This window comes from Sceloporus undulatus, chromosome 2 (assembly GCF_019175285.1).
Source record: "Sceloporus undulatus isolate JIND9_A2432 ecotype Alabama chromosome 2, SceUnd_v1.1, whole genome shotgun sequence".
Classification (NCBI taxonomy): domain Eukaryota; kingdom Metazoa; phylum Chordata; class Lepidosauria; order Squamata; family Phrynosomatidae; genus Sceloporus; species Sceloporus undulatus.
In genome coordinates this window covers 71,230,460-71,245,271 of record NC_056523.1, presented here as the reverse complement: position 1 = coordinate 71,245,271, position 14,812 = coordinate 71,230,460, and the positions used below count along the sequence as shown (strand labels likewise).

Sequence of the window (14,812 nt, the reverse complement as noted above, 5' to 3'; positions counted from 1 at the left end):
GGTCCTAGCTTAATAAGTTTTGCTTTTTAAAAAATTAGAAAATGACTGTTCTTGTCACCGTTTAGGAAAATGTGCACCGTTGAATAGTACAGCTGCTTCTATGCTGGTGAAGAGAGACGTACATAACTAAAAGGAGAAAAAAATCTTTTGTGTATTGGAAGAATAGAATCCTGCATAGATTTATGGATGTTGCTGAGGAAAATCCACATGTGCTAACTTTTCCAGTGAAACACCACAAGAAGAGAATACCCTGGAAGGCCAATGGAACTCACAGAACACTTCACAAGACTTCTGTCACCAAACGCCATACTTGTATCATCCTTCCCTTCTCTCCACCATGCAGAGGAATGTGGGATTCACGTCACGCCACTGGCTTCACAAAAATTCAGTTTTATAACAACTGGTCCAACTGGCTCATAAATGCCATGCCCACAGTGCAGCAAGAATTACCCCAAGAATGTACCAGCTGCACGTTTGTGGTCGCAATCCCTGGCTCCGGGAATGGCATCTTTCTCCGTTCCAGCCTAGATAACAGTGACACGTGAACTCCTGCCTCATCTTGTCCTTCTGCTGATGGGTCATGGTGCCTGTCACTGACATTTTGGTTTGATTGCCATCTGTACTTGTTTGGATCTGGAAGGAGTCGGGACTGAGGTGCAAATAGGTGTCAGAGTCCATCCTTCGGCGGACACAGCGGCCATGGTTATTGCAGATATTTTGGCTGCAAAGTTTGGCTGCTGTGGTCACGTTGACAATGTAAGGGCCCAAGGTGCTCATCAGGTACTCTTGAATCTTTAAGCAGTTGGTCTTTGAGAAGGAAAACATTGTATATAAACAGTTAATAGAGAGGAAAACCAGGAAAAAATTGTTTTGCTAGTCTATACATGTTCATAAATTTAGGAATTTAATACACTCAGGAGACTAGTATTTAAAATGTCTGAATTGAGACCAAGCTTCCATTGAATTTAAAGCACTAAAATTTATAGAAAGAGGCTTCAGGTACAGGAGTGCCAGACAGAACACAGTGTTTTAGTTAATTCCTTAGCACTAATACTATAATGCCCAGCAAGAGTGGTCTGAATTTAATCTTTCAAAAACTAGGTTTCTATGATCCTCTATGATCCATTTACAAAACAAGAGTGCATTATCAGGCTGCATTCATGATGGAATCATAAAGTTTAGCAATCTTGACCATACGCTCTTGTTTAATCACATACAAAGAATGCTGAATTCTTTGTTTCATCAAAAGGCACTTTGTGATTATTTCCTGTAGTATTATTCACTATTAAGAATCCAGCAGGAGTTACAAAAAAACTAAGAATTCCGATGAACAAGTTTGCATACAGCTCCTAACACTCTCTGGCCAGCACCTTGTGAGTGACATATACAGGCATATGTTGCATGAGGCATGCAGAATGATGTCAAGATTCATTGCACTCCTCTGGAGCAGTGGCACCCCCACAACTACCATGGGGGCAGTGACAGCCAAAACAGTGCACTGGGTCCTCTCCTTTACCATGGCAGAAGAGGTTTCCTTGTGAGGAAGCTTTTATCACTGTGGCAAAGCCAATAGAGGAACACTTGGCCTTCTCCTTCACCCTGTAGCAGTGGTCTCCTTGTGAGGAGTGCTCTGCTGCTGTAGCAATGCAGGGAGAGGCATACTCAAGCCTCTCCTTTGCCACCACAACAAAGCCAGGAAGGACACAGTGAGAAGAGAGGCCAACCGGGCGTCATCCCTATTCTGAGCTGTCATCTGGTGCAAGCCACACACCCTGCAGCCCCTAGTGAAAACCACTTTGGTCACTGTGGAGGGAGGAAGAGAATAACACCCACTACAATGGTGAAAAAGGATGCTAAGCAGGGTCAGCTCTAGTTAATACTTGGATTGGAGACAGCCAATTAATACCAGGTGCTGTAGGCATCTATTTCAGATGAAGGTCTTTCAGTAGCAAATATATTAAAGCAGGGGTGGGCACAGTGCATCTGTCCAGATGCTCTTGGACTGCAGATCCCATCAGACCTAGCCAGCAAAGCTAATGGTGAGGAATGATGGAAGGGGCAGTCTGACAAAGTCTGGAGCACCATCCCTTTATTAATGATATTACCTCAGTTTTCTCTCTTACCAATCTACATTACACTTTGGAATAATAAACAGAAGAGGAGAGAGTTGAAAAGAGTAAGAAAAGCAGCCTTAGTGGCTACTGTTCAATTACCCGGTTGCGTGAGTAGTCCGCATCTCCCCAGAGTACAATGCCGTGTGCTCCCATGGCAGCTGCTTGCCCAATGCTGTACACCAAATCTGTCTAAAACAGCAACAGAAACCAACACACATAAATTTGCAGGAACTGGACAGATGCCAAGCCATCTCTCAAGGAAATCTTGCCCTTTTTTCTGTGGACCAAATCTCCAACTATTGTTGCCTGTATGTGGCAAAAGTATGGAGTAAGTCTGATTGAACACACAAAGGCTGGAATACTCCCAACAAGAGTAGACCCATTGAATCAACTGTTGGAATTGTGATTCAGAACATAGGTCAATCTGATGGATTCAAGATTTATACTTTACTCAGGAGTAGCAAAAGGATTTAAGCCACATTCTTGCAGGAGTATATAAATCATAACATTCAAAGGAATTTAATAAAATGATATCTTGGGAGTTTTTCTTTGCTTTGTGGCTTAAATCCTTTTTTAAATCCTTCAGGACATTTCTTCAGAGCTTGACAAAATTATTTTGAGGGGCCGCATCTCACAGCACCCATCTTCCAGCCAGCATGACTGACCTTTTTTTTTTTTTTTTAAGTGCAACTCTTTTCAAAGAAATGCCTTGTTAATCTAATTCTACATAAAAAGGAAAAAAGAGAGGGTTGGATGAATCCAGCACCTTTGAGATTAATTTTCTTAATCCACTTCTTGAAATGCAGTACATTCTTCCATACTCTACATTTAACATGATCTTTTTCTACAGCAATGAAGGTTAGAAGCTTTCAGCCAAGTTGCTTGCCTTTTTATATCTAAACACAACCTTTTGGTGTATGATTTCCAGAGTACAGTACAGGTAGCAAATTATCAGGGTGCTTTTCTGCTTGAGGATAGTGGGAACAATCCCTAGCCATCACCCAAGCTCCAGGAAGGGAATTAGTCCTCCTTTCTTATTCTCTAGTCATTTTTTTATGTGAGCCACCTTGGGTCCTAGTCCAGGAGAAAGACAGCATACTGAATGAATGAATGAATGAATGGACTCCTGAACCAGTGATCAGGTGGCAATGTGGGGGAGGTATTCCTACAGCTAGTGAAGTGCTTCCTCATCCTCCCCCATGCAGAGGCCACCAGTGAAGGGTGACCAGACATTCTCTTTTTCCAGGACATGTTCCTCATTTTAGGCTTCTATCCAGGAAGAATATCAAAATGTGCTCCACTTTGAGCACGCCTAAGAAGCATGAATTTACATTTATATTAGATTTTAAGCTTTTAATTGGTCATGTCCTACATTTTTTTGAATGTCCTTCATTTTGTGGTGCCTTGTCCTCCTTTGTGGTTATGACATCTGGTCAGTGGTGTCACTAGGCGGGTGTAGTGATGTGGCCCTCAGGGGTGACACCCCAGAGGGAGGTGTCACCCAGTGGGGTAGTACACCTTGGGGAGGAGATGGGTGGCTATTTTCTGAGTCCCATGTGGGCATGGTGATGTAGGACTCGGAAGGCCCGGGGGGGGGGGGGATGCTGAGAATGCTGAACATGGCCCCTACCTCACTGCTGTGGTGCCATTCTAAACACTGTGGCAACAAGGTGGAGGGAGTGCCCTTTGGGTCCCACCCCCAGAAGCCCCACCTCCACACGGGTGACACCCTAGAAAAGGACGCCACTGCATCTGGTCATCCTGCACCAGTGAGAAAGGAACAAAGGTCTCATTATCCTGCTTCACACCTTCCCTATAGCATGTGTCTTCCCAAAGAACACTAACCCTGCTTTATTTCTCTGCTAGCCCCTGTGTGTGATGTGATGATAGTGTGGGACTGATTATTGCTCACTTTCAGCTTATGAATATTAATTGCTCTGCTTTTGAGATACACTATTATCTCTCACATTCTTGAACAGATTTACTCCAAATAAAATTGATCTCACACAATAGCTCTTTTGCCCCTCTATGGCACATATTTTTTGCTGCCAATGTGTTTGGGAGTTTCCCTGTTGGCAGCTCATCTCAGTCCCCAAGAAGTCTAACACCAGGTCTCAAACAACACTTTCTCTCTTTTCTCTTCCTTGGGGCCACAGGGTTTCTTTCACAGTATATCTTTCTACTTTAAGTTGATCACAGGTTTCTTGAGGACATCACCAACAACAGCCCCAGCTAAACACACGGGTTACATCATTGTAGGTGAACTTGTACCCTCCCTCCCAGATGTTACTGGACTCCAACTCCCATTGGCCCCAGGCAGAACAGCTAATTTATCAAAGATGACAAGAGCAGTGTCTAATGATATCTGGATGGCCACCAGTTCCCAGTGGAACCAATGTCTATCTCAAGTGCACATTGGGGCTAAAATGGAAGAAGACAAGCATCTCACCTGGGTCAGTTCTTTCAGTGTGTAGGTGTAGAAAGGCCTGGCATAGACAAAAACAGGCAAGGAATGCTCAGCAGATGGCAGTTCAGCCACTCTCAGGGCTTCACCCACTTTGGCCCACACAAACTTCTTTCCTTGGAGGGAAGTTCTCAGCACCTCCTCCATGTAGATGGAAGGATAGAGAGCTTTGCTGTTTTCCCAAAGCCAGATCAGATCATCATTACGCTGCACCTCCAGTGGCGGACAGTGCCCTGTGAAGTTTGCAAAGTCATCCAAGTAATGGTAGTTGTAGCACTCTGGGAAGAGGTAGTAGCCCCACCAGCCATTGGGACGCAGAGACTGGGCAAGCTGGAGGGTGTCTGACATGAATCTTTCTGCAGCTGTCTCGAATTCCCACTTGGCCTGCATTTCTGCCTGGGAATCGGACAAAGGGGGGTTCCTTTCCCTGACAAGATGGAGGGACATGTTCCGATAGACGTTTTTCTTATCCCAGTTCCTTATCCACTGAGGCCTCCAGTTCTCCCAGTCGATCACCGAAAGGCCTGCAAAGGCATCTGAGGGGATGACGGCCCCAATATCATTCTTCATTTTCTCCAAGTGTTTTGTCAGGCTGGAGTTCTGGGGGCAGCCCCCATTAACAGCAGTGGGGGGTACAGTTGTGTTCAAGTAGTAAGGATACAAGCCCAGCTGGTCATAGTAGAAAATGGTGATGTTCCCCCCAGCGAAGGCTTCTTGGGAGTTCACTAGAATGTCATAGGAGTCCAAGTTCAGGGGGACCTCATAGGCAGCTGAACAGCGAGCAGTTGGCGCATTCCAAGTCACTAGAAAAGGGTTGTTTTTTACAATTGGGGGCAGGGACGGCTTCAAGTTGTGGGCAGCTGCAGGTAGGTCTGGGAACAAGAGCAGCAGCAGCAAGAAGGCGTGGTGACTGAAGCACCTCTGCAGCCTCAAGTACACTGACAGCCACTGGGGCGGCCCACTCGAATACAAGGTTTCCACATTATGGGCAACACTGCAGGAAGGGCAGAATAGACAATCCACAGAATGAGACACTGAGCTATCATATATCACCCATTTTTAAATAAGTATCTCATTTATCCAGTCTTGAACATCTGTTTTTAAAATAATTATTTATGTTACATTTATATCCTGCCTTTCCTTCAACATCATATGCATGGTTCTTCTCTTTATAACAACTCTGTGTGGTAGGGCAGGCTTAGAAAAAATAACAGACCCCCAAGTTCAGCCAAAGATTTTTGTGTGCCTGGATCTCCCAAGTTTTAGGCTGCATCTATACGGCAGAATTAATGCAATTTGACACCACTTTAAATGTAATGGGCAAATGCTATGGAATTCTGGGATTTGTAGTTTTCTGAGATAGCCTGCCTTCTCTTGTCAGAGAGCTCTGGTGTCACAACAAACTACAAATCCCAGGATTCCATAGGGTGGAGTGAAGACAACCAAAGTGGTATCAAACTGCATTAATTCTGCAGTGTGGCAGCACCTTAGTCTATCTCCTGTCTCACACTTGTTCCTTCCCATATGAGAAATCAAGTTCCCCTGCAAAGTATGATTACTCCAGGGTTATCACAAGCACTAGATATATGCAGGTCTACATGCTGTAGATGGTTTCACCTGACAGTCACTTTGTTCATTTTAAGGATATCACAGAGCCCCTGAAATCTCTGAAAGCTAGCCTCCCCCTTCTGGGTCACTTGCTGCAGTCATGTTTGCCATTTGCTCTTCTGTTGGTCCACCAGATGTTTTGGACTGCAACTCCCAGCAGCCTCAGCCACCATGGAAAGTAGTGAGAGATTCTGAGAGTTGAAGTTCAAAACATTGGTGGGGGGAATTGATAAAAACTGGGGAACAACTCCTCAAAAAAATAATAAATCCTTTATTCCTCCCCTTGAGTATGTGGAGTACTGATGCCACAACTGAGGATGAATCAGAATGCTTTCGAAAGTCTCTTTTCTTTCTCTTCTAGAGGCAAGCTGTCTGTTTGCTAATTGCCCTTGCTGCAGGAGGTTTCCCCAAAGCTAATTTGCTGAGTAATTCAATTTGCAATATACACAAATGAGGTGGCAAGAGAAGCACATGGCTGCTAGAGATCGTTGGACTCTGGAGTCATGAATCTGCCTGCAGGACTATTTACTCAGGGGATGGGGAGCAAAGCTAACCTCCTCTTTCTGAATCTAGTCTCTGCATTGATGTTTGTTACTGGCTTTTCTGTTAAAAAAATTAATCCTCTGTAGAATTTAATCCCTTTTCAAAAGAAAAAAAAGGAATTCTATAGCCTTTGCACGGAGAGGTTTATGAAACATGGACGCAAATTCTGAACTGACGGCCCAGGGCTCCAATTGTTACTAGCACACAGACAGAGAGAGAGAGAGATTCAGGATGCTACTTTTCCTCCTCTTCTAAAGCTCTCCAATTTCATGGGGCCAGTTCCACTGGGAGCTGAGCAGTCACATTAACCTCATTCTGCATAGGCCACAGAGCAGACATCCAATGATTGCAGCCTTCAATCATTGCTGACCTGTATTAAACTTACTATTCCCCTGGAGGTGGAACACTTAGTCAAATGCATTATCCACTAATGTCTAGAGCTCTCTGAAAACCTCTTATAATAACCTGATGGAACAGGGGCAGCCTCCATGTCAGAGTGATCATATCTAGTGGCTTGGGTGACTCCAATGTAGCAGGTGGGACATGAATCTGCTCTGGGTTTCAGACCAAACTTTAAAGGAACCATTGAACCATCTTCCTTTGAACAATTCCTTTTAAGTTCAGATTAAAACCTGGAGCAAATCAACCATGGGAGCCACCAGTGCTGTCAGCTGTGATTCTATAACATGGTCTATGTTGTGTAAATTTACATTAAAGACGTATCTCTTCCTTCCAGCAGGTCTACACAGTCACTATTAAATTTTGACTTTTTAATTTGTATATGTTCTTTTATGATGTATTGTAATAGTTTTATAGTGCAGGTGTATGTGTTTTTAATTGTGTTTTGTACTTTAACTTGTATTTTAACATCCTCAGTCATTATTATTATTATTATTATTATTATTATTATTATTATTATTATACATAACAGAAGTGCTAAGGAACTCTTGCAAAGATATGCATATCAGGACATATCAGGCACTGCAGATGTACATAAGCACTCCCTAGCCTGTGTCCTGATGCACATTAGGCTGTACCAATGCACATGGGCAGTCCCGATCCATAGTCTGGATGGACATCAGGAGTGCTCAATTCACATTGGTTCTGAGGTGCATTTGTCCTAGTCCTGATGTGCAATGGTCACTTCACAGGCTCCCCTATATGGTAACATCATGGCAACCCCTTGCCGAAAACAGACATGGTGAAACTATTCAGTTCTACTTTTTGCTTACATAAGTCCATTTATATAGACCTAAGTCCGATATTTTCACAAACCCCCATGAAAGCTCATCCCATCCTTTTCCTTGTAAAAGAGGTACAAAGCCTCCCAATGTTCTTTATGCTAGTTCCCTCATTCAGAAAGAGAAGTACTCAGGCGTTAATCACACAGGAAGATTTTTCTAGTGGCTATATTCCCCCTGAGTTTCAGAACATTTCCAGGAAGCAGAGTCGGGTGGACTGTGGAGGTGGTTAACTGTGTTAATCTACTTCAGCAAATTTTTTGAAGAGTCTCATGGAAATTGAAGTCTCAGGAGTTTTACTGGGCATAAAAGGTCATGAACTGGAGGCAACTTCACAAGTTCTCATGACATAAGATGTAGTTCATGAAAGCGTATGCCACATAAACCTGGATAGTATTTTGCATTTGAGACCCTCCCCCCACCTGGTTGTGACTGGTGGCTTCCATGGCTTGTGTGTGTGTGTACAGGAGTGAATCCAATCTGGGTGTTCACCTCAACTTTAAAAAAGTTACTCAAGGTGCTGGATTTATTGATGGGCAATAGAGTTCAGCACCTTGGATAGCTCCTCAAACAGGAGCCATGGAAGCCATAATATCCCTCCTGTGCCACCTAGGAGGCACAAAATCCCATATGATTTTTAAAACTAAGCAGGGTCAGCCCTGGTTAGTACTTGAAACAGAGACCACCTTGTGCTATTGGCTAGATTTCAGAGGAAAGAACCAGCATAACCACCTCTGAGAATCCCTTGCCTAAGAAAACCCAATGACATTCACAGGGTCACTATAAAACATCAGGCAACCTGAAGACACACACTTCACATTACATTAATACCTGACCTCCTGGAAAGTCATCCGTTAATTTATACGAGGTTCCAGATGTGGGTAAACAAACCACTTTTCCAGCTTCTCTGTACTGTTTTGATTGGCTTCTGAGCAAAATCCTATAGTCACTCCACATTTCCAACCCCTGGTGTTCCCATAAACTCAAGGCTCACATACAACCTCCTTAGCTTGCTACACTGCCCTTGTGCAACAGCAAATGCACTACTTTAATTATTCCAGTGAAGAGTGAAATAGCCCCTCTCTAAATCCCCCTCCCCTTAAGCTGTATAGGAGGAGTTACTTTTATCTGAATCCAAGCTTCAGAAGCATTAACTATACTTACAGGGAAGATTAAATGGCAATAATGGATGAAAAACTAAGATTTCTTCCATGAGCACCACAGCCCTCAATACAAAGTATTGTATGGAAAGGGGTAGCCACAGGATGGATTAAAATCCAATTCCACCAAGAAAGGCTTTATCCTTTTCTTTGCTTCCAGCATTAAGAGCAATTCTAAGGAAGTAGACCCAGTACACAAAAGCTTATGTTACAACTCCTTTTGCACAGTTAATCTCAAAGGTTCTACTACAAGATCCCTTTGCATACTGATTTTCCAGCCTAGCACGGCTATGGCTATGAATTCCATGTGTGTGTTGTTTGCGTTCAAGTTGTTTCCAATTTACAGCAACCTTATCACATGATTTTCTCAACCCTGGAAGTTTCTTCAGAGGGGGTTTTCTATTGCCATCCTCTGAGGCAGAGAGAGTGTGACTTGCCCAAGGTCACCCAGTGAATTTTCATGACTGAGAGAGGATTCAAAACCTGCTCTCCAAAGTCATAGTCCAATGTTCAAACCACTACACCATGATGGCTCCTCTATGAATTCTACAGCAGATCAATATTACCTATCCTTTTGTCTTAGTCACAACAATTCACTCACCTGTCTTTTGACCCTCTAAGCTAAGGATGGGAATCATGTGGCACTCCAAAGGTTATTGAATTGCAACTACCAGCATCCTTCATTGTTGGCTGTGCTGGCTAGAGCTACTGGGATCTGCAGTCCAACAGCCGCCACAGGATTCCCACCGATCTAAACAGGAATGTGCCTAAAGCTCCTTTCAAGATTTGACAGGGATTTCCTTCTGCTCAATGAGATATTTGTGTGTAGCTCACATCCCATGTATGACTTTTCTTAATAATAATAGTGGCAGCATTTAATTATAGTGCTTTTTCTCTAAATGTTCAAAGCACTTCTCAGTAATCCTCAGAGTACCCCTACTGTAAGCGGCTGGCATGAATACCCCCATTTTGCAGATCAGAAGTTAAGACTGGGAGAAGGGCTAAGCAAAGGCCACCCAGTTTGCTCTCAGAGAGAATTCAAGAGATTTCCTGCTCCTTGTCCAGGCTCTTCTTTCTTGCATTTGCCTGTAAATGTAGCTTCTAGCAAATGCCAGAAGGATGCTTGGTGACTTTGGGGTAGAGTGATGCAATGACAAGAAAAAGACAATACCTAGTTAATAGCTCCTGGCTCACTCTTGGCCCTTGGCCCTCTCTTAAAAATACCACAGAGGAGGAGTTGTTGTTGTGTGCCTCCAAGTTGTTTTTTTTACTTATGGTGACCCTAAGGTGAAACTATCATGGTGTTTTCTTGGAAAATTTCTTCAGAAGGGGGTTGCCATTGCCATCCTCTGAGGCTGAGAGAGTGTGTCTTGCCCAAGGTCACACAGTGGGTTTTTATGCTCAAATGGGGAATCAAACCCTGATCTTCTGAGTCGTAGTCTAACACTTGCCATCATGCTATGCTGGCTCTCAACCACAGGCCACAGAGTATATACACACAAGGAAAAGGGTTGTTGTTTTTTTAAACACATGCACACCCACAAAACCCAGGCACCATGGTGTTTTACCTGTCTAGCCCATAATTTTTCTGGCCTAGTGAATGGGGCAGGGGAGGAAATGTGATTGCTTTGCTTTTCCTAAGAACAAAAAGAGAGAATCAGAAGGCATGATCCAGGCAGGGGAAAGATGTGCAGTGTTGTGTGTTTTCATATATTTGTTGGATATCTCTCTGTGGGAGAAAGAAAGAAGTGGTGAAATGTATGCAACACAAAAGCAGGGAGATATGTTTTGTGTGAGTGTGTTTCTGTGAGTTTGAGTGAGAGAAGTGGGGAAATGTGCATTCACTTGTGTGAGAGAGAAAGGGGAGAGTGCTTCTCTCTGTGTGTCATGTGTAAGATTAGAATCTACCTCTAAGAATAACAATATCCCATTTAAATTAAAATGCAATTACAGTTGTCCCTCCATATCCACAGGTTTTTTTATCGGTGGATTCAAGCATCAGACAGCTTGAAAATATTCAAAAATATATAAATTCCAGAAAGTAAGCCTTGATTTTGCCATTTTATATAAGGGACATCATTTTATTATGCCACTGTATATCATGGGACTTGAGCATCCATGGATTTTGATATCCACAAAGGGTCTTGGAACCAAATCTCAGCACAAAACAAGGCCCTACTGTATATACTCCTACCTACTCAGAAATAAGCCTCCATAAGTATGTGAATATGTTTGTGTTTGAACCATGCACTGATGTTGGCCAGTCAGTGTCCTAGTTTTCATCTGTGAGATGCTGGAGGACATGTCACTCTCTGTCTTCTCATCAATTGCCTCCTGCATCCAATGCCTCACTCTGGCTAATAGTAGGACTGGCCCTGGGTGCTCTAGCTGTAGCTCAACCTGCTGTGCTAATGTAGCTTCCTGAGCTCACAGCTCCTACGTAAACACACAGTTTGCCAAAGTTGATCATCCATTTAAATCCTGACCACTTCTGTGCCCAGTGACAACCCCCTCCCTGTTTTTAAGCGCTTATGCTATAAAATGGATCTCTGGTGTATAGGAAAGGGGTCAGGGTCCATTTCTTTTTAAAGAGCAGCCACATCATCTCTCTGGGCAGCTATTGATTCAGTAAGCTGTAAATCCAGGTGGAGTTTCTGATGTGACAATTATGAATATACAAGACTGTGTCCCCTATGCTCCCGTTTTCCATAAAGCTCTTAGCCTACTGGGTACTTCTCTGGGCGCATCCTTTTAAAAGAATTAATACTGCATTACGGCTGGAAAATCCAGCTGAAGCAGCATATCGGAAAGTAAAGCTGGGACATTCTTAGCACAGAACGATGTGGAATTAAAGACCAAGCTGTATGGGAACTTTGCAGACAGACACTAACAAAATCCAGCCTCTCAATGAATGCTTTGAGAATTCTTACAAGATAATAATTGGTACGTGAATCAAGCCAAGTCGATCAAATCATCCCAATGCATCCAACCCTCCTACATCCATCAGAGCAGCAGGATCCGGCTCTGTTCAGTAACTTGTGTCATGCAAGGGACAAAGACAAACCAAGATAAAATTGATACCACTTTCATTTCACTTTGGTTAACACCCTCCCATGCTATTTATTAATCCCTCATTTCCAGCTTTTTGTGCATTTGCTATTAACACAAGCAAGCATTAAAAAAATATTGTTTTATAATTAAAGAGAGGGAAAGAATGGCCAGAGAAATACAAAGCTGGTCTATGGCAGAGGAGAAAAAGAATCCTCAAGTTGGTACTTGGTTTTGAATTTTATCAAACTCATTTTCGCTGAAGGCAAAGAAATCAGTCTCATCCATATATCTATATAAAGGAATCCATTCATAATAATGTTTCTTTGAACTTTTAAGAGTACTTTAAAAATTGACAATTGTTTATTAGATCCTTGAAATGTGGCTGCTAGTGTTCAGAAAATGCAAAACAATAGGGTATTCAAGGATGTGTGTGTGCTAAACATAAGAATCATTCACCCTCTAACACTCCTTCCCATGCTGAACAAGACAGGCTATTTTAATGCAACAATTTAACTATTACATTCCAGAGGAAAAGAAGTCACATGAAAATCCAGAGGCTCTACAGACTATCATTATCTATTGGCAAGCACTATGGTAAGTTGCAGGATGGAAGCTATAGAAAAATTAGAAAACACATTCTGGGAGTTCACACATTCTAATTTAGAATCAGGAGTCAGGGTGGGAGAAAGAATGCAGATCCTTTTTTAAAAGGAAGGGGCTAGGAATTTCCCTTAGGTTTTAGATGTTCCAGCTGCTCACATCAGACAGTCTTCTTCTTTTTTCAATCCTGCACTGCCTGCTATTGCTTATTTCCATGAGCAGCCACTCTTACAAAATAAGCAAGGTAAGAAAAAGTGAGAGCTTGCCATGACTGTTAAAGAGAGGCTCTTTCAAAATTTTGACGAGGTGGTGGCACATTCCATTGCATTGCATTGTATTCAAATCCTAAGAAACTGGAGCATCTCCCTTTCTTTTGCCTGACCACCAACATTCTGGCTGAAGGATTAGATTGCTATTGCTGGCTCTGACAGGTGAATCCAAACTACCTGTCTGAGACTTTCCCTTCTTTTCCAAAGCAGAGTCCTACAAAGAACAATTGTTCTGAAAAACATATGTAAGAAACATACTCTGTGAGAAAGGGACACTTACCTGAAGAGTTTTGCAGCCATGGGACCCAGTCTTTGCCTCCAGCTCCCCCTGGCAGCACCCTGCCCACTCGGATGCTCTGTCTCCCTCCTTGGATTCTGGCTCAGCCCTGGCATAATAGCAGGGCACCTGCTAAACCATCTCCCTCTGTGGGTCCCTTTTAGCCCAAGCCAACTCCCTTTCCCTCAGGCTGCCCCAGGTTCCCCAGTGCCTCTCACCTGCCTCCCATCCAGATGCATCTGGCACATCAGTTTTACCCTGCAAGGCACCCAGGAGGTGTCCCTTAGAGCAAAAGAACTGGTGGAGAGGGAAACTACCTGTGGCTGCTCTCCCCTGCTTCCTCAGTGGTACGATCCATGTGTCTCTGTCCTCCGTGAGCAGCTGTGTTTATGAGCACCTCCTCCAGACAAACCTCCTCCTGCTTCACTGGGGCAATTGTGTCTGTTGTGTTCGTTCAGTCAAACAGAAACTACACTACGTTCCTGGCTCTTTCAATGGCCGGTTGGTGCTTGGCAATGGACAAGCAGAAACAGCCTGGGTGCCCTCCTTTCTCCTACCTTTGCTGATGCGCAAGCTGATTCTCCAGGACATCAGCTGAGACTCCTCTACTTACAATTGTTCAAAAAGACTTGTTTGAATAAACCGATGTTCTGGATGGCTTTTAGCCTCCAAGCATTAGAGCGAGCGGTGATAGAAGTCTCACTGCTGGACCTCAAAGTCACATCGGATAGGCAAATAAAGACAGGCAAATGAGACAGTAAGACCTTGATTCTGACACCATTACATTGAAATCTTATTTTCTGGATTCCTGAGAAGAAAGGCTTTTACCAAGGGAATGGGGGGGGGGGCTCTCTATCCAAGTGTTTTTTGTCCCCAAAATAAATAAAATTGTAAATTTGGGGAAACCCTACAAAAACAGGGTAAAATGAAATTCTCCTGGATCCGTAATAGATCCTAGCATGAAGATTAGTGATCTTCAATAAGGGATGTCATATTGAGGAGGGAGCAAGCTTGTTTTCTGCTGCTCCAGAGAACAGGACACGGAACAATGGATGCAAGCTCCAGGAAAAGAGATTCCACCTCAACATTAGGAGGAACTTCCTGACAGTAAGGGCTGTTCGACAGTGGAACAAACTCCCTCAATGGAGTGTAGTGGAGTCTCCTACCTTGGAGGTCTTTAAATAGAGGCTGGATGGCCATCTGTCGGGGATGCTTTGATTTGGATTTCCTGCATGGCAGGGGGTTGGACTGGATGGCCCTTGAGGTCTCTTCCAACTCTACGATTCTATGATTCTATTCTATGATTACTATACTGTTACTTGATTGCCATAAATATGTGAAATATATGGGAATTTTGGGAGTAGAAAGAGATATTATAATCATGATTCAGAACTAACATGGTGCAGCACAAAGAGATTCAACTCCAGACTTTTTCAAAGTTAACAATTCAAAGGTCCTGGGCCTGGGTGACAGAATGCCTTAATT

At 43.3% G+C, this 14,812-nt stretch overlaps 1 protein-coding gene across 1 annotated transcript; it reads right to left on the bottom strand.

Moving 5' to 3' along the window:
• Positions 1-367: 367 nt before the first annotated feature.
• On the bottom strand, positions 368-13,394 carry LOC121922667 (hyaluronidase-4-like). The gene is made up of 4 exons (XM_042452357.1): positions 13,331-13,394; positions 4,564-5,572; positions 2,214-2,303; positions 368-807 (listed from the first exon to the last, which is right to left on the bottom strand). Exons 1-4 carry the CDS (start codon positions 13,348-13,350, stop codon positions 415-417), a joined length of 1,512 nt encoding a protein of 503 aa, XP_042308291.1. The 5' UTR covers positions 13,351-13,394; the 3' UTR covers positions 368-414.
• Between the last annotated feature and the right edge of the window lie 1,418 nt (positions 13,395-14,812).